General features: G+C 42.5%; 3 protein-coding genes across 3 annotated transcripts in view; 1 reads left to right on the top strand and 2 right to left on the bottom strand.

Annotated features, from left to right (window-relative positions):
- The window catches only part of LOC109473882 (cleavage and polyadenylation specificity factor subunit 1-like), a 38,452-nt gene extending 22,031 nt beyond the window's left edge, over positions 1-16,421 (bottom strand). Inside the window, exons 1-16 of the mRNA XM_019774015.1 lie at positions 16,248-16,421; positions 15,730-15,766; positions 15,475-15,608; positions 14,297-14,377; positions 13,964-14,112; positions 13,155-13,298; positions 11,301-11,440; positions 10,476-10,586; positions 9,876-9,969; positions 9,171-9,258; positions 8,583-8,679; positions 8,211-8,242; positions 7,714-7,756; positions 7,295-7,386; positions 7,015-7,089; positions 6,693-6,773 (exon numbers count right to left, since the gene is read on the bottom strand). Of these exons, the coding sequence (XP_019629574.1) occupies positions 6,693-6,773; positions 7,015-7,089; positions 7,295-7,386; positions 7,714-7,756; positions 8,211-8,242; positions 8,583-8,679; positions 9,171-9,258; positions 9,876-9,969; positions 10,476-10,586; positions 11,301-11,440; positions 13,155-13,298; positions 13,964-14,112; positions 14,297-14,377; positions 15,475-15,608; positions 15,730-15,766; positions 16,248-16,391 (1,542 nt within the window). The 5' untranslated portion in view covers positions 16,392-16,421. The remainder of the gene's footprint in view (positions 1-6,692; positions 6,774-7,014; positions 7,090-7,294; positions 7,387-7,713; positions 7,757-8,210; positions 8,243-8,582; positions 8,680-9,170; positions 9,259-9,875; positions 9,970-10,475; positions 10,587-11,300; positions 11,441-13,154; positions 13,299-13,963; positions 14,113-14,296; positions 14,378-15,474; positions 15,609-15,729; positions 15,767-16,247) is intronic.
- Positions 16,422-17,044: 623 nt separating this feature from the next.
- On the top strand, positions 17,045-20,721 carry LOC109474065 (flavin-containing monooxygenase FMO GS-OX5-like). Its single transcript, XM_019774284.1, has 4 exons — positions 17,045-17,497; positions 17,967-18,105; positions 19,103-19,236; positions 19,440-20,721. Exons 1-4 carry the CDS (start codon positions 17,298-17,300, stop codon positions 20,242-20,244), a joined length of 1,278 nt encoding a protein of 425 aa, XP_019629843.1. The 5' UTR covers positions 17,045-17,297; the 3' UTR covers positions 20,245-20,721.
- Positions 20,722-21,027: 306 nt separating this feature from the next.
- On the bottom strand, positions 21,028-24,895 carry LOC109473427. The gene is made up of 2 exons (XM_019773286.1): positions 22,619-24,895; positions 21,028-21,039 (listed from the first exon to the last, which is right to left on the bottom strand). Exons 1-2 carry the CDS (start codon positions 24,893-24,895, stop codon positions 21,028-21,030), a joined length of 2,289 nt encoding a protein of 762 aa, XP_019628845.1.
- Positions 24,896-25,997: the final 1,102 nt, after the last annotated feature.

The following is a 25,997-nucleotide window of genomic DNA, read 5'->3' on the forward strand; positions in this document are numbered from 1 at the left end:
ACAAATGCTACAATCAGGTTACATGTATTTTGGGCATAACTTGTCGGAAATGCCCAGCTTTTGCCAAGTGCCCTGCAATTTGCCATGGGGATAGCTTTGCACTGTATGTTGTTCTTTTCTTTTCATTTCTTGAAAAAATTGTGATATTTAAAGTAATTTATGAAGTAAAACAATTCAAAAAGTGATGATGAGCTATACACATTACAGATGAGGACATACAACGTAACAGACGTAATTCTTTGAGCTATACAGGCAAGCATAAGACCAGATCCCGTAACCAGCTAGCCTGAGTGTCAGCCTTTTTTATCTTTCGTCTACTCCCCACTATGCTACCTGTAGAGTGTGGGGAGCGGACGAAAGCTACAAAGGCTGACACTCGGGCTAGTACCTAGCCTGACTAAATCGCGCTCCTGGCGGCCGCCGCCCTATCTTGGGGTGGGGGTCATTAACCTCCAGCCGAGAGCTTGTATACACAGGCTAGGCTAGTACCCAGCATTATCAGTTGAATGAACCATTAGGGAAATTCCATTGACACACGGCGAGAAATCTGCAGAATTCTGCAGAAATCTGCAGAATTCTGCACAGATTTCTGCGCAGAAATCTAAATTTTAAAAAAGATTTCATACAATACTGTGAAATTGTCCCACAAAATGTATCATTATGGTGATAAGTGGTAGATTCACTCCCCTAAATGCTACTATCACTAGTACACCCCCACCCCCATAGTTTCAATGAAGTCTCTTAATCGGAAAGGTCGGGTAATTGAAAAAAAATGTGCTGACAAATTGGCTTTTCAAATAAGCTGCTTCCACTGTATCAGCTTATTTTGGGTAGTTTTATCAGTCCAAGTATTCCCAGGCCGAACAATTCATAGAGGCATATTTGGCTATTTGTAACAAATTGCAGGGTATTGGGCTGCCATAAAGTGGGAGAAAAAGCAAAAATATATGCATTTCCAACATTTGTTGGGAAATACTTACTTTTGCTTGCAATTGTTGGCCTTTTAGTATACTTCTGATTTACAGATCTATGGTCAGTTTAACAGGAACTTGATACACCCACCCCTGTCCAATGATTTTGGATTTGGCAGAAAGTGTCAATCAGACAGAGAGACCACATGTTGAGTACCCAGAGTAGGCCAGGCTGAATCCCTGGACAGCTAGTCTGACCTCATTAGCAGACAGCATGCTGGACTAAAACAACACAGACTTACCAGGCTGATTCCAGGGGATAGCGTGTAAACTGCAATTTTCCATCATTCCTCATGGGTTAGCTCAGAGTTTGGACTACTAGTCTGAAGTTTCAGCCTCAGACAGCCAGAATCCTAACTACTGGGCCAGCTCTCAAACATACGTTAATAAGAAACATGTTGAATGTTTGTGTCTTTACATTGTAGAAAAAGCAATCTTGCCATTATTGACATGTTTATCTACTTAATTTCTCCATAGTTACATATTCTGTAACAACTGTGCAATTCTTCTACATGTGCTTTTTTGCTTGCAAGTCGGTAAAAATTTTAGGAGGCAAATTTGTGGACCCTGACAAGTTCATACAACCTTATTTTGAAGTGGAGAGATGATCAGACAGGCATGCTGAATGAACATGTAGTCTCCATGGTCAGACATGTTAACTGTATGTTGTGTCCATGACCATGACATGCACACCCTCAAATTGTGCTTTTCTCTGAGACCAGTAGGTTACATGTATACTCCAAAGGAAAAGACACCTTTTCACAGGAGATCATGCCAATGCCAGTAGGGGCCAAGAGAGGCCTGGCTGAGGAGGGCCAAGGCAGGATAGACTTACATTGTACTGTAACAGGAGAGCAAGTACATGTGTGAGGGCCTGCATGGGGGTGTAGTGATTACGAATTACGCAAATTTTCTCTGCCGACGTCAAAGTTTCAGAGCTGATTATGACTTTACACTTTGCAACTAATGTACTATTACGAATTACATTTTTGGGGAGGCTGCCTACGGATTAGGGAGACTAAAAAGGCCTGATTACGCCTTTACAATAAAGGGCATGCAGGCCCTCATGTATAGGTGTCTCTTGGACCATCCAACTGAGGAAAAACGATTAGTTCTGCATGCCAGTATCACACCTTCCTCCGATCCTGTTCATAACATTGAATACTCATGGCTCATCATTTTAAGCTTTCTGGAACTGCACATAACAAAAATACATGTATGTGAAGAGTGAAACCTTTGCACAAGGTGGCTGGCTAGCTTATTAATAATAGTTAGCAAAGCTTCTGTAACATCCAAACTGTGATGTACACATATTGTGACCTGAAGGTCTGACCTCTACGGCTCTAGCTCCCCTAATGTTCCAGTGAGGGGTTACCACCAGGTCAACAGGCAGAGGAGGCAAGGCAGATGTTTTTTCAGGGATGAAGTTACATCTTGTTTGATCCCATATTTGGGTCTCTGAGTCTGAGAATCCAGTTCAAATTATCCTTACTAATTTATGATGTCAAACCTGGAACCTACGTGTACCACACAAGTTCTAAATCTATTTTGACAAAAGGATAATCAATGCAAAACTCCTACAGGAGTAGCACTTCTACCAGGTCTGTTGAGCTGGACTGGGGAAAATATTAGAGCCCTGAAGACAGCCTGCCCTAACCACCATAGACTGGTTACCAGAGATGTCATGTTATAAGATGTACATGTAGAATTGTACTTTCCATCATGCTCTCATTATAACAGGTTTTTTGTCTGACCACCTACATGACTTTGTACATGACAATGTAGCTTTTGTGTCTCAAGTGAACAAACTTACAAAGACTAGATACTACTAGTGAATTAGTGACTAGAGAATTATCCACAATTTACCTTCAGATCATCACCCCTCCAACAAGAAATATGTCCCCCCTCCCCTACCCTCTCTAGATCTACTTGGCTTTAACTCTACATGTACTTGACCTGGCTAGTCATCTTAGCCAAAGATATAAACCCCATCAAAGTCCACATCAGGACTCCCCCTAACAACTTTGAACATTAGGAGAGCAAAATCATTGAAAATGTAGAGGAAAGGATTTCAGTGTTGTATTTCAAATCCTTGTCTGCAGAGCAAGGTGAATGTTTTCTTTCAATCAGTGTGGGTCCCAGGGGAAAAAACTCTCTACTCTCTACTCTTAAAAAAACAGGCCTGGCTGGGTCATCTGGTATACCAGAATGGATCACTGCAACACTGTAGGTCTTGCTTCAGTGTCTCGCCTATTCAATGTACAGGGCTCGGGTGTATGTGCACCTTGGAGCTGTGCACCCAATTTTTTTATGTGGGTGTTAATGTACATAGTACATGTAGTTACAACATACTAGTAAATAATTCAATCATCGTTACAGTACTTTTCTTGAAATGAAACATAATTATAGTTTTTGCAGACATATTTTTGTTCACCCAATTTTTTAGGTTGGGTGCACCAGTGTCTTTTCCCAAAAATGAATTTCAAGCCCTGATGTATATGCCCTTGTTATAACAGCAGATTTTCTATTGTACACAGTTTTAACTTGCTTCCGATCATGTCTGAACGTTACTTGACATGACAAGACAATTATTCACTCCTCTTTCTTGTTTTTTTTTCATAATTTCCAGAGGAAAAGACCATTTTCTTGTCTTCGAGTGCTACTTTATTCTTTTGGTATTTAGTATGATCTGGTGGGGAAATGTCTGGCTAACCCTAATTACAATGTAGCTTTTGTGTCTCAAGTGAACAAACTTACAAAGACTAGATACTACTAGTGAATTAGTGACTAGAGAATTATCCACAATTTACCTTCAGATCATCACCCCCTCCAACAAGAAATATGTCCCCCTCCCCTACCCTCTCTAGATCTACTTGGCTACTCTACATGTACTTGACCTGGCTAGTCAAGGAAAACATAAGGGCCTCGTACATGCTCATATACATGTATGTGGATCCTGTGCAAAACTGCTCACTATTCGCTATTCAGAGACCCTCTTCAGAGCATTATCTGACTACGCACTCTCTTGTGCTAAATCCAAGGGCTCTTTTTATGTAACTAAAAGTCAGAGGGACCATGTTGGGATTTGTTTAATTCCTTAAACTCTTCATTGCAGTAGCATATGTTAGCCTAAATCAGAAGTATGGCAATGTCAAGTATTAAAGGTTGCAATGACTGTTGTCATGCATCTGAGACCAGATATAATTTTTAAGAACCATGAGTATCATGAGTATAGAATTAGCTTTCTTGAGATTACTTTACTTGTACGTACACTACAGACACACTCATATTTAAACTGCAAACAATTCTTGCAAAAGACCTTAAAAATATAAGTATTCCCCTGCAACAAGATACTATAATCATGAAAAGCACTTGGAAGGTACAAGACAGGAAAATAGATACTCTTGACCCTTCGGTGACCAGTCAATGGAATGTCAAAGTCCCCTTGTGGTTTACTGATGCTGGTTTTACGCTTTCCTGCATAGCTCAAACAAAACATCAGTTACATGTATGTTCTAGCCTGGAATCTTCAAATCTGTATGTGCATATCTCATCATTACTTTGTGGAGCATTTTTAACTCAAAAATTATCTTACAGATCTCAAGCAGGACAAATGGAAATACATCCAGTTCCCTAACAACTGGCAAGAAAATTTACCTACAGGGAAAAAGGTTGGGTGACACAGGCTAAAGGTTGTTCTCCTGAGACTATAGAGGTCTCCTCTATCTATGGGCTAGATAGATAAGCTATGAAAACATGTGGTAGTGATTACAGTTTGGTGGTCAAGAGGGGCTCTCTGGCCCCTTACTGTGAAGACTTACATTAAAAGCCGTGAATTTGTTTGGATAAGTGTGGAGGCGGGGCATAGAAAATTGTTAAATAAACCCAGTAGCACCCAGAGCTACCTTGGTGATAAGTTCTTCCAAGGGTAGTTGTCCAGGGCCACACAGTCTCACAGTACATGTAGCAATTCAACTACTAAAATCATGTCCCAAGTTCTAACAAGGCTTTATTCTTCTTTCTTTCCTCTTGACTAAATAGTGACAAATCAATAGATAATAATCAGAGTCTGGTGTTCAAGACCAGTATCCTTTTGTGTTGACCCACAAAAAGTCCTGGCCTACAGCCATCAGCTGAGATGGTCAGACGAAAAAAAACAAGAAAGATGAGGTTGGGGAAGTGGATGGTGCAGCAGCTGCTCCAACCATTACACAGCCCCCAAATCCCGAGGACATCCAGTCTGAGAGTCTTGCAGATTTGCAGAACTTCAAGGTAGGATAGGAGAGACATTTGTGAAGGGTTGAAACTTGATTTTAGAGTGTGATCGAGCCATGATTTAGTGGCATAGAAGCTGCTAGTTGCTAGGCCTAGGCTAGCTGCTAGAAGTTGCTAGGCCGAAATCAAAAAGCAAAAAGTATGGTGCAAAGCTACATGTATCTGAATGCCGAATTGTGGGGCAATGGGTTGTTATGAAAAGGAACAAAAGCCAATAATATGCATTTCCGACAATTTTTACCCAAATCAAGCTAGTACATTGTAGTAACATCTGTAGGGACAAATTATATGTTTTGTGGGACAATTTCAAAGTATTGTATGAAATCTTTTTTAAGAATTTAGATTTCTGCGCAGAAATCTGTGCCGAATTCTGCAGATTTCTGCAGAATTCTGCAGATTTCTGCAGAAATCTTTGTCGCCGTGTGTCAATGGAATTTCCCTTGTGGTTCATTCAACTGATAATGCTGGGTACTAGCCCGAGTGTCAGCCTTTGTAGCTTTCGTCCGCTCCCCACACTCTACAGGTAGCATAGTGGGGAGTAGACGAAAGATAAAAAGGCTGACACTCAGGCTAGCTGGTTACGGGATCTGGTGTTATGCTTGCCTGTATAGCTCAAAGAATTACGTCTGTTACGTTGTATGTCCTCATCTGTAATGTGTATAGCTCATCATCACTTTTTGAATTGTTTTACTTCATAAATTACTTTAAATATCACAATTTTTTCAAGAAATGAAAAGAAAAGAACAACATACAGTGCAAAGCTATCCCCATGGCAAATTGCAGGGCACTTGGCAAAAGCTGGGCATTTCCGACAAGTTATGCCCAAAATACATGTAACCTGATTGTAGCATTTGTAGGAGAGTATATCTACCACTTATCACCATAATGATACATTTTGTAGGACAAATCCTTAAAAAAGCAGATTTCTGCGCAGAAATCTGCACAGATTTCTGCACCCAGCGCAGAATTCTGTGCAGAAATCTGCGCGGGGTGCAGAATTCTGCGCAGAATTCTGCAGATTTCTGCAGAAATCTGCAGAAATAACCTGATCCCTAGGGAACTATCATTGTTATCTACATAGTTGTTGTCATCTTCTACATCACAATATGGAATGTCAATTGTCCAGGACAAACTATGCTTGAAAAGTGAGAGGTAGTCCGGAATTAGAGTGTCTGTCCGGAATTAAAGTGTCGCCTGTTATGTATGTTAGCCATTACATGATGTACATGTACATGTACAATACACAATAAACTTTTTACATATGGTAATATTGTTGATCACAATGAAACATATAAATGGCAAACACAACACTGAACCACCTTTTCATGTTACATAATCTTTGGGGGGTAATACTGTATCAAATAGAAGCTGACAACACTAGCTACATACCAGTATATGCGTAACACCAGGAGCAAAATAGAACAAGTTGTTTAAAAGTCCTTGTACCTGTAAGACTGCCAGTGCTCCATTCTTGCCGTACCCACACGTGGTGACCAGCTCTATGTCTGGGTCAGGGTTATCTGCAAACTGGGAGACACAAACATCACATTACACACACATGTCAAGAAAGGAACATCTGAACCACTGTGGGAACAGCACATTGGCAGAATGTACATTGTACATTGCACTTTGGCAGAACATCTGTTTTTTGATTCAGATTCTCTTATAGTTTTAAGGTCCTATTTGTATACATGTAGTTAAGAATAACAAGCAAAACCCTTCAGCTACTTGCATAAACTTTAATAGACCCAGAAATGTCTTCATTTACCTCTTCTGACAGAAAAGCAGGCTCCCCCATAGTGACCCTCCCACAGGGCCCTATGTTCATGATGCTGTCACAAACCTGCAGAAAATAAAGACAAGAAAGAGAAATTAGACTACTCTATTACAAAAGTGTACGAAGAAAGGAAAGTTACATGAAAAATGGGGATTAAAAAATGTAATGGAGGACTTTATAACACAAAAATCCATTGCTGCCTAGCCCTGTAACCAATACATGTACATGTACAAATCTGGCACTTGAGAGTTTCAACGATGAGTTTTCTCACCTCGAAGACATAAGAAGAGATGTGTGTCCCTGTCTGTTTTTCGCTGCCATAAACCTCAATCTCATCCACATCCATGGTGGACACATCTGAGGCTGAAATATGTCATAACTTTCAATTACTATAATTCCTGAATTACACGGTACTTTTATGTTCACTGTTTCCACTGTCACTTCTGCATTGTAAACTGATCATTACAGTTAACAAATAATTCCTGGACTTTCTTTTTCCTGCACCTGTCTATCCTGCACCATGAATATAATAGTTCCGTGAACATGTCCACTTTTCTCAGACCGTACAATTTTGCTACTGTGAACATAAAGTAAATTACAGTATCAAAAGACAGAGCTATAACATTTACTTTACAAATGTTACACCATATCTTCTTTTCCACAGTTGAGAATGATTTTTTAAAAACTTACGCATCCAGTCTGAATCTGGCTTCTTTTTCTTTGCTGGTGGTTCCTGGTGAATACAATAAACCACGATCAAACAAACAAATAAGCAAAGCAAGCAAACAGAATATTAAACAAAATAGTACTGTAATACATACATACAGTTTACATACAGTTTATTCAAAGCAACAAAATCATACAAAAGCAGGGAATGCTGCATGCATCCCTGAATTGTGTAATTGATTTTTACAATAGGACTGGTTAAAAACAAGGCAGGACAGGTATAGAGAAAAAAAAACACTATATACAAATTATTATGTACATACACCATTCACTCTGCTATATGCATGCAATTTACAGGCATAGGTTTTCAAATACATGTATCAGCCATTGTCACTGGCATTGAAGAGTCTTACTGCACATACAGTGAATGAAGGACTGTTTCAGGCACAGGGTCCTAATAATAATATCAAAAGCAAAAGCCATGGAAGACAAATTTTACAAGGTAATCAAAGCTTACTCACTTCACCAACTTTTTCAGCTGTATCCAGTATGGCTGCAAAGTAAGAAAGAATTGAATGTTAAATGGATATGTGTGGGCCATTTGCTATGAGTATGACTACATGATTGTATATCCATTTTCTATAGAAGTAAGTGATTGATTAACTGATTCACTGACAGCTGACCTAAGGTTATTATCATCAATTTTGGGGCATTATCATTAGATAGCTTTCAACAATGTTTAGAGTTAGATCTTCAAAGGTTAGCTGTAACAAGGCAATTGGTGTAATGCAGCTACATGTACCTGCATGCTGCAAAGCATGCCTACAAAGCTGGTGTATTATAGTTTATACATGTACCAGAGGGTGGTTATACCGGCTAATACAGATACAGACCTGTATCCCCCTCCAGTGCCTTTTCTGTGTACTTGAGTAGGAGAGAGTTTCCCAGTCTGGACCCCAGGAACAGGTACCCTGGGCTCAGCATACACATCTGTGGACATACAATATACACTTATAATCTACCAGAACAATAAAGGCTATCTCACCCTACTTTAGGCTTAGGCAATTATGCTAACCCTAATTTTGGCTTACGCAAAATCCTAATTTAGGGTTACTCTAACTCCACATAATTTTGGGTTACGCTAACCGTAATTTAGGGTTACGCTAACCCTACATTGTAATTTATGGTTTTGCTAACCCTAAATTAGGGTTATGCTTACCCTAATTTAGGCTAACACTAACCCTAATTTAAGGTTCTGCTAACCCTAATGTACTTGAAACCTACAAATAATAAAAAAATCTTCCTATGTGACCTATAACTGCTTTTTTACATACGCAAACATTTTGATGAGTATAATTTGGCCATAATTTTATGTCAAAACAATTTTAGTACATAACAGGACTACTGTAATTCTTTTCCTTTATTATGTACATCAGTGTCAACTTCTTTAAGTCTGAAATTGAGATGACAGTGTGTCTTACACAGCATGTGAGGACGCTGGCAGCAGCCTTGTCAAAGTGAAAACCTCGAACACTCCTCATTCCATCTATGAGCAGGGTCAGGACATACCTGGGGTGGGCAAAACAGGAGGAAGGTAGAGTGTCAGTGTCAAAGTTTGTTTTGATGAGGAACATCAGGCCATGTTGTATCATGGAAGATCATCTGTATTGGTATTTGTAGTTACATGTTTAAAGTTAAAACTTTTGGTCCAACAAATTTCCTCTATTTCCTGAGAGGGGTGAAGGAGACTATTTACATCAGGGCCCATCATCCTTCACTTAACTGCGACGGGGGCCGACATCGTCTACCAGATACCTTTGACCCAGTGTTGACGTCACAGTTCAAAGAAGCCATGTGACAAGCCTCACTGGGTCAGTCTACTGAGGAAGACCAGAGTGACTGGTCGAAAACTCTAGGTGAGAGAACTATTTTGTGTTGGACCAAATTTTTAACTTGAAACATCAGGCCATGTTGATTTGATTATATGGATGACATCCTCTGGGAACCCCAAAACTGATGCGAGTGTGCAAATAAAAAAAAGGTTTGGCAAAAAAAAACATGCGAGGTCCCCTCATGCTTTACTTTAGATGTGTACACCACCTAGTGATTCACAGGAAAACTGCACAAGGTCCTAAACATGGTCATTTGAATATCTCTGAATTGCAAAAGATTGAATGAGATCTTACAGTTCCCCTCCTTTGAGAGATATGACCAGTCTGTCATAGGAGATGAGGGCAGCCTGGGCACAGTCTAGGGCTATCCTCACTCCTTCTTGTATTCCTGGGGCAAAACAAACAAACAAACAAACATGTGTATAAAATTATCAGATCAACTAGAAAGGTAACATTTGGAAAGCAAATGCATAATGTGTACCTTCGCATATGGTCTGCTCTGCTAATTTTTACTCATTATACATTCATATGTATGGTCATGATCAGACAGGAGTATAAATCCCTCCTACTATAAAATTGCAACATTATGTAACCCAACACGAGTTACCATGGGGAGAGATGTCAACAAATCAGGTCATTGGCCAGGTCAGATTTCAGTGTTTAGAATGGAAGAAGAAGGGGAAACGTAGCAAAAACAATATGTTTTCCTTCAGTAAACATAATTATAGAGCTTATAATCATACAGTTCTAATTTTATATTGCAAGTTTTAAATGAAACATACGACAATATACAAAACTAATGTCTGATCAAAGCTATGATTTCCATGTCCAAAAGTTCTATATGCCTGATTTTATTTTTGAAGCATATCTGTAGTCATTAGAAGACAGACTTACTGAGAGGAAAGGATGTGCTCTGGTCAGCTATGCTGTTGAGAGAAACTCCGTAGGGAGGGACACTTTGGTTCAAGTACAGGAGAGAGTTCACGGCAAATACCAACACTCCACCTGTGTGACAACAAAACACAGTATTAATACCACACTAGAAAAAGTATTATCAGGTGCAAGCTAGTGCTGTGTACCTAAACCCACATTTAGGTTCAGGTCTGGATTCAAGTCCAGAGGTTCAGGTTGTTCAGTTCCGGACCTAAACCCTTGGCATATACAAAATTGCATGTTAGAAACCTTGTAATGTTGTTTGGGCAAAACTTTGGCCACATAACATGGAGAGAGATGCCCGATGGCAATGTTTTCTTCATTTTGCAGCACAGATTTTGCAATCTACATGTATGGAAGGTTTTACAAGGTGGTTTGAAAAGAAAAGGTGTATGTGACATGGTTTTCTTTTTATAAGTCCGGAATCGGTTCTTGACTTTTTATTTCTTTTGGACTTGAACCTAAACATTTTTACAAGTCCGGTCCAGCGAACTGGCACACAGCACTAGGTGCAGCATTGATTACTAAGACTTCCTTATCAAAATACCTGTAGAAAAAAAGAGACATTGCATTTGAATGTTGCACTCTGATGACTAGTGTTCAAAGATGATCTTTAATGGCTAAGAATGTTCTCTTACTGGCCAACGATACTTGCAACATACTACCATTCTCATACAAGTGTCCTCATGCAGTGGACCTTGCTATGCAGTGCCTCCTAGCAACTTTGCATAGAATTGCAACATCTACGACAAACACTGGAACAGAAGACTTTGTTGGTGGATGTACCTATGGGTTTTGGCACGGCGACAGCCTGCTTACAGTCGAAGGGGAGGTTGCCGACAGACCAGATGATGGGGTGGACCCTCTGGGCGATGTTTAGAGACACAGCAACGATACAGCAGGTATCCTGACGCACGGCCACTCTCCTAGACGACAGGAAACAGGCACATTTCATTTATTTTGAAACCTTTTAGCCCTGCTGGGCTAGTCTTCCAAGGCTCAAACACATTCAAAATAACATGACTACATAGCACAGAAAAAGTACAGTAAAATTACATTTAAAAAACATACTTACATCACAAAATCAACAATAAAAACACAAATCAACATTAACCATTTAAAAAGTAGAGGACGTTTAAGAATCCTTAAGTGAACATACTTGTCAACTAGAAAGGCCAATATTTGCTTTGGAGCAAATACAGCGATGGGTTCACCACATTTTACGACATGGCAGGGAAAGAATGAGAAACACAAGGGAAAACAATGATTTACATTGATATAACTATAATATGAAGTAACATACAACTAAAACAACAGTTGGATAGCTATTCCCTACTTTATTGGCTAGGATTTTTAATTGCATAATGCAAACTGTTGATTTTTAAAATAAAAAAAAAAACGTTCATGCCCCGCATTCCAATGCTGGAGCAGAAAGCTTGAAATACCTACCAAAACACTTGAATAAAGACATACTGTCAGTATGGAAATGCTCTGTGCAGGTGTTAATCAAGTTAAATCCCAACAGCCAATCAGCAAGAAATGCTCTGTGCAGGTGGAAATGCTCTGTGCAGGTGTTAATCAAGTTAAATCCCAACAGCCAATCAGCAAGAAGTATAGAGGAAAGCTGCATGCCTATTGGTTGATGCCCTGCATTCCATTGTGATGACTCATGCCCAGACATGGTAAACACGGCACACTAACACAGTAATACATTTGCTATAACACAGCCAAAAAACTCAAATAAAACCATTCTAAAAGCCTGTATCACAAAAATTTTAAAAACGCCTAGGGGTATTTGCCCACTGTACCTCCATACCAAATTTCAGGTCCTTAGGCCCTAAAATGAAGAAGCTGAATCCATTTAAAAAATGGCAGGAGAAGAAGGAGAAACATCAGAAAAAGCAATATGGGTTCACCACCACTTCGTGGTGTGGTGAACCCATAATAAGGGTACTTGTCAATAAAGGTAAGGCCCCAGTATTCACTGGTTAGGCAATAACAATTTAATCTTTTGGTTCTCAGATTTTTACAAAAAAAAATCTCAAGAAATATAAAAAGGCCACAAAGTCAACATACTAGGCTGGTCTATAGCTGAAACAATAAATTTTGGACTTAATACTGAATGACTGCTTTAAATGGCTAAACTGTAATAACTATTACTTTTAGGTGTTGATTCAAAACCTGAATATATATATAAATTAAAAAGAATGGCAAATCCGAAAACCAAGAAATTTAACTGGTATCACCTTAAAAATTGCATTATATTATAATGAATAAATGAATGAAAGACCTTTATTGTATGTTTGTGCTCTAACAAGCTAAGTACAGGTCATGGGTAAACAGGGAAAAGAATACAGCAATGACACTTACATACTATATATACTAATGTGATCTACTATTTACAGGTTCAACTTCTTCTCGCTTCTTGATGCAGTTAAAGATGTACGAACATATTGAGCTAATGATACATCGTTTGTCAAGTTTCATGAGGAATTCAGATTTTTCTATTCTATCTAAATGTCTAAAGCTAGGGAACTTATCTATTACATAAGTATAGAGGGAATCCCTCTCATTTCTATAAATACATTGTGCTATAATCTGATAGAAAAATTGTTAGATTTGGACAGCTTTGTTGCTTACCCGGGCCATGTCTGCAGAGGTTCATACAGGATGAGCAGGGTGGGGTCAAAGTACCCATGTAGGAACTGTAGATCCACCACATTAATCAGCCTCTCATCCAGGTCCTGCAGCTTGATCATGTAGGTGGGCAGGATGGATGACTTACTGTGGGGAAACATGCAGGACACAGTTTACTTACCTGTTTGGATCAGGGACATGTACAAGGATGCACATAAATTAAATCATACATCTAATAATATACAGTAAATGCATTGTACTTATGCTCTGAGCAACTAAAAACAAGCTAACAGACAAAAAAACATTACAGTCGATTTACACTTAACACTTTGATTTTTCCTACAAAGGCATTTCCATATTGTTTGTTTGTTTGTTTGTTTAGGATCTCCATTGGTGTGATTTTCACACTACTCTTCCTGAAGTCCGTAGTGAATAATCAGATAAGTATTTGGACCATCGCACACTGGGGCACTCTTTTTCGAAGTGTGGTGGGTTCTTTAACATGCGCGGGGTGTGGCTCTCCCCAAACACGGGACCTCCATTTAACGTCCTATCCCAGGGACGTCCCTGACCAAAGGTACTCATTTTCACCTGAGTGAAGTGAGGAAAGTAGTGTAAAGTGCCTTTCCCTAGGGCACAAGATTGGTGACAAGGTGGGGTTCGAACCCGGGACCTATTGGTTCCGAGCCTACCACTTACCCAGTACAAGTAAAGAATGTACACTGCACCTTTGTCAAACCTGTGGTTCTGCTAACCAAGTCAAAACAAGCCAACCAAACCAATAAGTGAAGATGCGTCAGTCTGTATCTTACCTGCCGGCTGACATCTCAGCCTCGTCCACGGCCCCCTCCTTCCTGAAGGGCAGCACCACCAGCCGCTTACCATAGATCAGCATGACTGCACAGCGGCCTTCTGGGTCCACACGCACCATGGGAGCGTGGTAATTACTCACATACCCATCCTGTGGTACGGACATTGTTGTAACTGTATGTAAATCTTCAACGTTACCAGTATGTATTATCATCACATATAACTAAAAAAACTATACATAGAAACAACATCAGCATGAATACAAACAAAAACACTGCTATAATAAAATGAGAGGCATCTTCCCTTAGTATCTATAGTATATCCAAATAACCTACCTTAACTTCTTCTTCTTCAAAGTAGTGCATAGAAGCAGTCTTCAGGTCGTGGGTCCCAGGATCATATTCAACTATGGACAGCTAGAAAACATAAAATTATTACTATAAAGGATCTCTAGTCTGGGATATCATTGCACATATTTGTCAGGATATTGCCTATATAGTAGGGCTGCGTACCTAAACGTAACATCAGGTACAGGTACAGGTACTGGTACAGAGGTTTAGGTACAGGTCCGGACCTGTACCTGTACCTGAACAATTTGACAAATTAACACGTGTTCTTCACTTTTTCAATCATGACACAGAAACAATAATAAAGTGTTGGAGGGAAGGGAAAATGACTGACCTCTGACCTGATTTGAGTTTGTTGACCAATCACAACCCTGGATCAGCCACACTCTCGCGATGTCTCGTGAGACTGAGGATCTCAAATCAATCGACGGTGTTTACGTCTTTTCCAGTGCTAATTTTTCGTCTTTGTGGTAGGATTTACCTATCTTTAGTCATATACATGGTGTAAACTAGCTATTTCGGTATATACTCGTTACTTCATGATCCGGTATTTTGGACCTGTACCGAAACGATTTTTACGGTATTGGACCGGTACAGTGTACCGGTCCGCAGCCCTACTATATAGCCACTATTGTAAAAAAAAAATACATGAACTCAGCTCAGTACTTTCCTTACAGTGATAACGATCATTTTATGGTTGCAAGCATATAACAAGCATTTCCTTTGTCATTGTTTCTCCACTTGTCAAAGCCAGATAAAAAGTCTTTTTTAGATCCTATAATTATTATCGATTACAGTGTAATTGTTACTAAAATGTAGCAATAATTGAACAATGTAACTGCCTTCTTTATTTACCTGAAAAAGAAAAAAACAGAACAAAGCCCCAGTTTTCTCAGCCAAAAAAGTTGAATCGTGTGGCGCAACGGCAGCGTGCACGACTAGGAATCAAGAGGTCCCGGGTTCAAGTCCTGACATGCCACTGATCTTGTGCCCTTGGAAAAGGCACTTAACACGACTTTCCCCACTAAACTCAAGTGAAAATGAGTATTGTCTGTCCAGTATTCGTTTCTATGTGTGGGACACAACACCAGCAACAGCTGCCTCTGCTCCGCGTGTATTGCACTGTTGCAATTTCAATAAAACAAATCAAATCAAACTCCTCGTACCTTGGCATCCATGAAGCTGAGCAGCAGTGCGTCCCTGTCAGACCCGGCCAGCTGGACAGACTGGAGCGACATGACGTTCCCGTACAGCGAGAAGGACGCAACCAACTCCATCTTCTGTTTACGGCTCTTCTGGTCTACAGGAGCCAATCAAAAATCTTTCATCAGAACAAGTTGATCATTTATTATTAAGAATAAATGTACAAGCTGAACAAAAAAACAACAACACTGAATTGTTTTCAAACTCAACCAACTTACCTTGTTTGGTTTTATCATCAGTTCCTATTGCAGGATTCTGCAAAAGGAAGAAAAGTCACTTAAACAACAACTCCTAAAAAAGGGAACAAAAAAAATTCACTTAAGTTTTTTTCCTTTCCTTTTCAAACTGTTAACTGTTTATTCTACACTTTGATCTTTATCTGTGTGCTTACATGGACTGAAGCGTGTGTAAGAATTAGGAGAGTAGAAACAGAAAGACACTTCCGGTCCCGGGCCGGGGATCGAACCCATGCCAACCCGGGCACCAGCTTACAAACCCAACGCTCCTTCCAAATCGACTAAAAGGTCTAGACCCATCGGCCGGGTCAGTTGGTAGCACCCCCCACTGTTACACTACTCCGTAGCGACTATAAACCCTCACTATTACACATGGAGTGATACATGGTCTGTGTTAAAGAGCGATGCTAGCAACTTAGATCACAGTCAAAATTGCCTGATGAGTAAAGTAGAGTGAGGTAAACTAATATTGTCCAATTCGGATACATGACAGTAAGTACCTCCATGTCCCCCTTGAGCCTGTAGACATGGAGCTGTGTGGTCCCCGCCACCACCAGACTTTTCTCCTGCGCAGAGATGAAGTTACACCACACGGAATGTTCCACCGTGGTGGGGGTGTGGGTCTGCTTGTACACACCGTACATGGCTGGGATATCAGAGGGACGGGCTCTGGGGAAAGATAAGACACATCATTGATTTAAGTGCTATCTTTTTGCCCAAAAAAGATACAAGTACTAATTACATAGCCTCCGTAGCAGGCTTATAGAACTAGGGGCTTGTGGTCTTCGGCTGTTTTCTGATAGCCAAGGGGGAAATTCACCCAGGCCAGCTATATTGTCTATATGTAATCAGAAAATAGCACATAAAAGCTCCCAAAGACCGGTAGATCCCCCAAACCTCCAGTTTTTGGCATGCTATGGAGGCTAACAACTACATAGACAGATATGAAGTCAGAAGTTGTAAGTGTAACAATCAGCCAAAATAGGTTGGACGTGATATCCTTGTCTATTTAGATATTAGTATGGCAGCATTAGTATGACCTAGAAGCTAGGATATGTTAAACGAACGAAACAAAACATAAGGAACAGTTTTCCTTTTCAGAAAAAGCCGTCGTGAAAAAACAAGGAGCTTCTATCAGCTCCTTGGAAAAGGTTTTGTTTATGCCCCCCTCCCCTCCCATATATTCTTCGTGAAATATCGCTACGTTTTCGCAATCTACGCCCAAACCGACGATCCTTTCTGATTCCTCGTAGTTCCTCTATCAGTCAAACAACTCCAGACCAACACTCACCTCAGAAAGATGAGAAAATCACGATGTTTCGCAGTTTCTTTCTTTCTTTTCACTCGGTGGACGCCATGCTGACTGAGGCACCATGGGAAGCAAAAGTTCAGAGGTCACTCTTAAGTAAAAGTTCTTGCCGCATGTTACATCATACGTAGACTAATAATTTTCTCGTGGACTTAGAACTTGTATTGACTCTTCCGCGACGTAAAACGTTTGGTTCCACGACACAGCAGTGGCGAAAGCGGTCCTGGCGGTTGCCGAGAAGATGGCGCGGCGTGTGGCGGTGATCGGGGCGGGGGCCGCGGGGCTGTGCGCCGCCCGGCACCTGAGCGCCCGCCCGGACCAGTTCGTGCCCACGGTGTACGAGCAGACCGGGAGGGTCGGCGGGACCTGGGTCTACACGGACCGGGTAGGGACGGACGAACACGGTCTGCCGGTACACTCCAGCATGTACAAGAACCTCAGGTGAGTTGGCTGGTATCTTATTACCTGGTGGCTGGTGCCTTTAACCTTACGTGGTTGTCTGTTTATACTAGTAAATCTAATAGCAAGAGAGGGGCTATTAAAGTATTTTGTTTCAGCCAGAACTGTTTGCAGGTTGATTATTAGTCTGCTGTACTGCCTTGTACTCAGAATCAATGTACACTTCTAACGGACTGGCTGTGTGTATGTATAACTATAAGCTTAATCATGATGTTTCATCATTCATAGACACATATTTAGAGTATCAAAGTCCAAAACCGTCTGGAAATCGTTAGGGAAGGAAAATGTAGCTGAAGGAGAGGGATAGGCTCCACCTTCCAATTCCGTATGCGAGACACAAATTGGCTTTAAAAACACTGCACTTATGGCCTCAAAAAGGCTCTTGGAGACTTGGAGTACCTTTGAGTTTAATAATATGTAATGTTTATAATATATCTCTTCACATCAACAGAACCAACCTACCTAAGGAGGTGATGGCCTTCCCAGACTTTCCCTTTGACAGCAGCCTGCCGTCGTTTATCACACACCAGGAGGTGCTGAGGTACCTGGAGGACTACACCGACCACTTCCAACTCAGGAAACACATCCAGGTGCATGGGCTTACCTTAAAACTTACTCACTCTAGGACTGATGACTCTCTCTCTCACTCTCACTCACTCACTCACTCAATCAATCAGTCACTCTCACTCACTCTCTCTTTCACTCACTCACTCACTCAGTCACTCATGCACTCTCACTCACCCAGTCACTCACGCACAAACTCACTCACCTCTCACTCTCTCACTCACTCACTCACTCACTCACTCACTCACTCACTCACTCACTCACTCACCCACCCACTCACCCACCCACTCACCCACTCACTCACTCACTCACTCACTCACTCACTCACTCACTCACACTCGCTCGCTCGCTCTCACTCACTCACTCTCACTCACTTACTCACCCACCTACTCTCACTCACTCTTTCACTCACTCACTCACACTCGCTCGCTCGCTCTCACTCTCTCACTCACTCTCACTCACTTACTCACCCACCTACTCTCACTCACTCTCTCTTTCACTCACTCACTCACTCAATCCAGGGTGTTCTCTCTCCCATGGAGGAACCCCTCCCTTGACTGGCTCCATTCTTGTCTTAGTCTGGCACTTCTGGGCCATGCAGGGCCCAGATGATGCACTAGACTGTCCCTCTATTTTATACAGGGCTGTGCAGGACTTCTGAAGTGCATGAGAATACGTTAAGAGATGGGAAAGACTTATTGACTTCGTATTGGTATGTCTTTTTGACAAAGGTAAATCATCCCATTCTTGGAGGTAAATGACAGATTCGTGATGAGAATAGCAAGATAATTTGTCCCTCCGATCAAAATGGCATTAACTTTCTGCCTACCCTTTTGGAGTCATTACTAGCAAATATGCAGCGTTGCATGGTCTGCTTAAAGACAACCTCTGCTAAAAGAAGCAGGTAGGTGTCTCTAGGTACATACCCCTTTGTTTGTAACCCAACACAGCACTATCATTTTTGTTTGTTTGCTTGTCAAGTAACTTAGATATGAAATCAATAATGCATTATTATTTTTCTAGTTCCTGACCAAGGTGGACACTGTGAGACCAGTGCCCTGCGCTGACCAGATGGTGTGGGAAGTGACCGTCAGCAGTGTGGAGGAGCCGGAGAAGAAGACCACTCAGCAGTTTGATGCCGTGATGGTTTGTAACGGGTCAGTGTTATCTTCTCCTTGTGTCATCTTCCTTAGAATTTGGACTGTGGAAAATCTAATAGAATGTAAGTCTTTGTACAGCATAACTTCAATTGCCAGTTGAAGAAGTATACATGTACTTCCATCTGTTAGTACATTGGATATTAATCTGTCAAAAAAGAGATAGTTACAGAATTGCTCATGTTCCCATTTTTTCTCCATAGGCATTACTCGGTGCCGTACATCCCTGCCATCCCCGGGGCTGAGTCGTTCCAGGGAAGGTTCATCCACAGTCACGAGTACCGCAGTCCGGACGACTTCGAAGGCAAAAACGTCGTACTACTTGGAGCAGCGTCATCAGGGCAAGACATCGCCTTGGAGATCAGCGCGACGGCCAATCAGGTCGTCCTCAGCCATGAAAAACCGCCAATCAAAAGCCAGCTCCCTTCCAACATGAAGGAAGCTCCAGGGGTGGAGCGTTTCAAAGCTCCTAAAACTGTCAGGTTTACAAATGGGGAGGAATTTGAAGCTGATGTTTTTATGTACTGTACCGGGTATCACTACCACTTCCCCTTTCTTACTCCGGAATGTGAGGTTTCCGTACAGCGGGGTCGCATCACCCCCCTTTACAAACACCTCCTCCACACCTCCTTCCCCACCCTGTCAATCGTCGGCATCTGCTGCCGTATCTGTCCCTTCCCTCAGTTCGACAGACAGGTCCTGTTCGCCCAGGCCGCGTTGGATGGCAGTTTCGCGCTCCCCTCTCGAGAAGAGATGGAGGAAGACATTCGGCGGGACTATCACCGTCGTTTAGACGCGGGGAAACCTCCGCACCACGCTCACGAGATGGGGGAGGAACAGTGGGAGTACAACAACGAACTGTCCCGGCTGATTGGACTTGCCCCCCTCCCCAAGGCAGTGGAGTTAGTGTACAGGGGTGTGCATCACGAGAGAGTTAACAACCTGCAGTGGTACAAGGACGGGCAGTATGAAATAACAGGGCCAGAATCCTGGAGAAAACTAGAGTAAGGGGGCCTGCATGGGGGGGTCCCGACAACGCTCTATGCTAAATTGTGAGAGCACTTGGTGAAACTATTTTCAAATGTTTTAGCTTCTATTTGAGTTGTAGAGTACTTTTCTTGCTTTGTAGGACTTAAGTGGTGGTTGACCACCAGTCTTTATTTTTTACATATTGTATGGCCCCAGAAAAGCCAACAGGTAAAATGTAAAATACATGTAGAAAATACCTTGTCTAAAGTTAATGTTCAATTTTCAATCAAAGAGACTATTTTGAATGTATTAAAGAGATCATAAGAGTAATTTTATGCACTCATAACTGATTGAATACTCTGTGCAATGTACTAGTAGTAAATATAGGTGAATGAAAATTATATAATAAAAATTAATTGCACAGCTCTCTGCATTTGACAATGGTTGAATAAACACCTTTGTAAAATGAAGTTGCCTAAGGAAATCAAGAACTTAATAAAATCCCAATAAATGTTGCATCAGTAAGCACAGCAGTCTTATTTTCTCTGCATGAGGAACCATTTAAGTCTGTTTGAGACATACAAACTACATGAAGCTTTCTGTTGTGTTTGTTACCTTTGTCAGAAGGTTATGTGTTATTAGGTATACCCTACATAGGGGGTTGCTGATTTTGTAAATGGTTATAACTTGGGGTGTGGGATGTATCTTTATGATATTTGGAAGAAGATATGAAGTCATCAACCTCTTGTACTATGGATGAAATACATCCAGAAATCTTCAATGTGATATATTTCTACCAGACAAAAATAAAGATAATGAGTATCAAACCACATTCTGTACAAGAACAATCACGTTTTATTAGGTTGATAAACAATATGGCTCAAACGAATACTAGTACTAGTAATAGATAATGAATATTGCAGTCTAGCGAACTAACGTGCGTTCATTGTGCAAAATAACATACATTTTTGATACAGTCAGTGCGTGTACATGTGTGTGTCGTAGGCATTCAAATGTGCCTTGGTCAGTAGGTGTTTCCCAGGGTGGTCATCGGAGGCGCTTGGTGCAATTTTTGGCGACGCCACAGGGAGGAGCCTAATGGTACAGTATTGTGTGCAATTTTTGGCGACGTCTCAGGGAGGAGCCTAATGGTACAGTATTGTATGCAATTTGCAAGAATTCTAGGAATTGTACAGCTATTTTGTCCACAGGCATGGAGTGTCTCCCAGCTCTGTTTGCAGACCCACATCTATGCCCACATTCCTGGAAACCCTTTGGAAAACCTGGATGCCCTGATTTCTGTGACCCCGGGGCTCGTTCACTATATACTCAGGGGAGGAGTGCACTGTATCTGACTAGACTTAACACGTACCGAGGCTTCTTCAAAATCATGAAATCATGGCAGTACCATGCAAACAATAACCCTAACAGCAACCACCGTCGCCATGGCAATGTATGTTTTCATTGCATTGCCAGTCTTGTTCTAACTCCATTGATTATTAGGGATCGATCTCCCATGTCCAGTAAGTGTCTGGATGTGTGCGGTGAGTTATGTTCACTTCATGTGAGCTGGTGTCTCACACTTCGATGTTGGTAGCGCTAGCGAAGGAAGGGACGACCACTGCACTATACTCCGATTCCTTCCACCCGTTATCTCCCATGGCCAATAGGCGTTTAAGACTGTGCTGGTCTCTTCACTTTGTGAAACCCCACTTGAGTCTCTGAGTAGTGCGGATAAGGAACGTGATCGTTGTCTATTGTGTATTTTGTCTTCTACTATTTGCCTTGGCCAGTTGGTGTTTTCACTCTGTGAGATCTCACTTAAGTTTGGTAGCGCGGGTTGGGAATATGACCGCTTTATGTTATGACCACCGTCCTCTGCGACCTGCCATGGCCAGTAGGTGTCTGGCCGTGAGTTACACGTACATTGCGGTATGTCTCCCATTGAGCGTGACATAAACCCGTCTGTATTTACGCCATGACTTGTGCGTGAATACGTTTCTGTTACATGTCTTGCGTTCATGTATGTTCTCACGTCTTGGTCTTCGCCCGAGGACAACAAAGCCGCGGCCCCTCTTGCTCTTCTAGCTCTGCTTTGGTCTAGAGAGACTCCCTCTACATTCCCATAGAACGTTACGCAATGGGAGTTGTCAGCGATGCCACTGCCATACACACCGACATGCCGGTTAGGTGTAGACTTGTAAGGGCGTATATTTTTGGCGCCCCCTCTTGTTCGAAGAGCTCTTCTAACTCTGATTTGGTCTAGAGAGACTCCCTCTACATTCCCATAGAACGTTACGCCATGGGAGTTGTCAGCGATGCCGCTGCCATACACACCGACATGCCCCCTAGGTGTAGACTTGTAAGGGTGTATATTTTTGGCGGCCCTTCTTGCTCGAAGAGCTCTTCTAACTCTGATTTGGTCTAGAGAGACTCCCTCTACATTCCCATAGAACGTTACGCCATGGGAGTTGTCAGCATTGCCTCTGCCATACACACCGACATGCCCGCTAGGTGTAGACTTGTGAGGGGGTAGATTTTTGGCCACGCCGTCGTGGTAGACGCAGGCGAAGCCTCGGCGCTGATTTTGCCTCACAGCACCGTCGTCGTATACACAGGTGCTGCTACTCTCCCCATTTTGCCCTAAAACTGTCAAGTCAGTGGCAGCAGCATAGAACACCAACCGGTCATCATCTTCATCTGGGATCTCGCCATAGGCTGGCTCAATGTCACACAATGAAGCAGGAAGTGATGATCTACAAGAGACGCCATGTTCAAGGACTTTTCCGTCGTCTGGAATGTCCCAGTATGTGTGCGGGAGGGCGGGAAGGGGTCTCTGGGCAGCTGAGACGACCTCATCGTCCGTGATCTCGCAGTAAACGGCTTCGATCGTACTTAGGGAACTCGGCAGCGACCTACGAGTAGAGAGTTGACGGTTTGAACCGTGGGAAACTACGGGTAGGGAGGTCGGCCTTGCCCGCCTAGATACCTTGACACGTGGCTGGCTGACACGGGTGTCCAGGTGGTTGATTGAACAGCATTTCTTTAACAGTAGCGCAACAATGATTGCCAGCACCGGCAACAGCGCTAACACACTTGCCAGCATAAGCAAAATAAACAGGTGGCTTGTAGTTGTACTCGGTTCATCTTGGGTAGACCGAATAGTACTGGTTGGTGAATATGTCGTCAATGACAATGTGGTCTGCTGTTGTTGTCCTGACATGGACATCGTGGTCTGTTGTCCTGGCAACGTGGTCTGTTGCCAGGACAACGTGGTCCGCTGCCCTGACAACGTGGTCTGTTGTCCTGGCAACACAGTCGACCGCGCAGGTGTTCTTTGGGACGTCAGACCACCACCCCGGTCTTTACAGACCCCGTACGGATCCGAGTGCGTTTTGTTGAGCATATTCTGGGCTCCACGGACATCGAACACAAGCCGACTACTGCTGTCCTTCTTGAGTAGAAAACATGTGACCCTCTTTGGGTTTTCGCTTCCGGCGTTTGTCGAATGTGCCCGATCAAATGTCATCGCGAGAGTTTCCTTCTTTGCGTTTCTTTCCCAAAATGACACCAAACGGAGGTTGAAGTCGTAAAATAAGGCCAGAGTGAGGCCGACACCGCCCCACGCCTGTCTGCATCGGTCATCGTTGTCGGTATGTGGATCCAACGATCCGCGTTGGATCATGACAACAAAGGGCGTCTCACGTGTGATCTCTTCAGCCCACCAGCCACAGGATTCTGTGTGGTCATGAGTGGTGGGCGGATCAAAAGCCCATCTTAATGTCTGTTTATTGTGGTAGTTGCCATTTGTAACACAGAGCAGGCGATTGGCTACCTTGACAGACACGTCCTGCATTGAATGCCAACCGGACAATCCAAAGCCAATGCTCCACGACGCCAGGTCGTGTTCTATCGCATCAGGACCAGTGTCTGGCCTTGCTCCGATGTTACCGAGGGCAATGAGAGAACTTAGCACCCAGAACGCGCGTCCGTCCAGCTGTGACAGACCATTTCCACCGAGACCCAGTCTATCGAGCCCGGGGAGGTGTTCGAACGTCCCCTCGGCTATAACCTCGATGCAGTTCGACTCCAAGTTGATCTCATCCAGTTTGTTTAGCCCAATAAACCAGTCCGGCTCTACCTTCTCTATCAGGTTGCCGTTCAGGTACAGATAGCGAAGGTTAGATAGTCCCTTGAAGCACCCTGGATCCACCCTAACTATCTGGTTATTGGACAAGTCCAGCGAATTGAGGTTGGCCAGACCAGAGAACCAGCTTTGTTTCACACGAACCAGCCTGTTAAAGGCTAGATCCAACCTGTTTATGGTAGTAAGACCAATCAGGGCATTGTCCTCAATATCCGTGATTTCGCCTTTTAAAAGAGCCAGAATGGTGATTTTCCGATAGCTTGCTAGTGTCCCTGCCCGCAAAACTCCGAACGGATACCCGATCACTGCCACTTTTGATTTGGACGCACCCATGCAAGGTATGATCGGACTGGACGCAGGGGAAGGAATAGTTCCATTAAAACCATTGCAGACGAGCCATGAATTAAGAGGGATGTCCCCCATAGGCTTTTTAAGCCTGATGTCGGTGGGAAGATCCTCCAGCCGGCTTGCTACCCTACACTGAGGCGGGCAGGGGGTTTCTGAAGCTACACAGGTGGACACCATGGCCAAGAAAAACAACATGACGGCTAGCCTCATCTTCTGGTATCGAAAGCCACCAAAATACGTGACTCAAGATTTAAACTGTTGAAAAGTCAATATCTTCTCTGCTTGAACGGTACCGGTGTCAACTTTTCGATATTGGTCAGGCAAGAGCGGATATCGAACCTGAAAAATACAGTAGCGCACACTAGTACGGTTGCGTTTGTAGTAATAGTAGAGAGTGGCGGCAGCATTTTGCGCATTTGAATGAGAACGACTCTGAAATAAACCTTACCTTACCTCTCAAGCATTATATAGTAATAATGAAATACTGACCTTTTTGTTCTTCGTTGTTGATCCCCTGCTCTATCCTTCTACTGGTTGCCGAAACTCCTTACGACTCTCTAAAACTGGTACCCAGTCGACCGTTGGCTCGTCGGTGACGTCGGTGCTCAGAGAACTGCGCGCCCGCCCGGGTCCCTTCAGTGATTAGACTGGCCAAATGGAAAGATCAACCGGCAGAGAAGGGCCGAAAAGTGGGCCGTAGATCTAGAGATTGGTCACCTCTTTAACAAGTCTGAAGACGGTTCTCAAAACACCGATTTTCTCCCAACTCAGCAGGAAAATGTGCTCTCTTCTTGCACCACCGCTTTTAAATTGGTACCACAAAAATTTGATTCAGCGGACGAATCTCTGGTTTACGCGAAATGTTATGCAAGCGTGCGCAAAATGCATTCATTGAGCTTGTTTTGCAAGGGCTGTTACGAAACATGCGCCCATTTTGTTACAGATTCGTGAAACTTTTGCGTAGTTTCTCTGTTTTTTTAAAAGGCTTAAAAGACCTCTGGATTCACGACAACTTGAAACCAGGGTGCAAGCAGCAATACTTTTCGGTGCTCACTTTTCACATGAAACGAAATCTATTTAAACTAAATCCGCCAAAATACAACAAAGCTTGTGTCGCGTGCTATTGAATCGGCTGACATCCAAGAACCAGGCCTTAACAGGCAAATTCGTCTGCGTAATACAAATAGCTCGAATTTATCATGCAACAGACCAATTAATTTTCGTAGACAAATTAATGTAATATCTATCCATTACCATCGGTTTAGTTGTCCTAGTTTTAGATAAGTTTAATTTTTCA

The sequence above is a fragment of the Branchiostoma belcheri genome, unplaced genomic scaffold, assembly GCF_001625305.1.
Source record: "Branchiostoma belcheri isolate BF01 breed outbred unplaced genomic scaffold, Haploidv18h27 scaffold3, whole genome shotgun sequence".
NCBI classification, from domain to species: Eukaryota; Metazoa; Chordata; class Leptocardii; order Amphioxiformes; family Branchiostomatidae; genus Branchiostoma; species Branchiostoma belcheri.

Bases quoted from the DNA above. Each gene is read 5' to 3' on its own strand.
- LOC109473427 (XM_019773286.1), bottom strand. From the start codon at position 24,895: ATGTTGTTTTTCTTGGCCATGGTGTCCACCTGTGTAGCTTCAGAAACC.
- LOC109474065 (XM_019774284.1), top strand. From the start codon at position 17,298: ATGGCGCGGCGTGTGGCGGTGATCGGGGCGGGGGCCGCGGGGCTGTGC. The intron at 17,498-17,966 runs GTGAGTTGGCTG...TCACATCAACAG, and splicing joins AGCATGTACAAGAACCTCAG to AACCAACCTACCTAAGGAGG. The intron at 19,237-19,439 runs GTCAGTGTTATC...TTTTCTCCATAG, and splicing joins GCCGTGATGGTTTGTAACGG to GCATTACTCGGTGCCGTACA.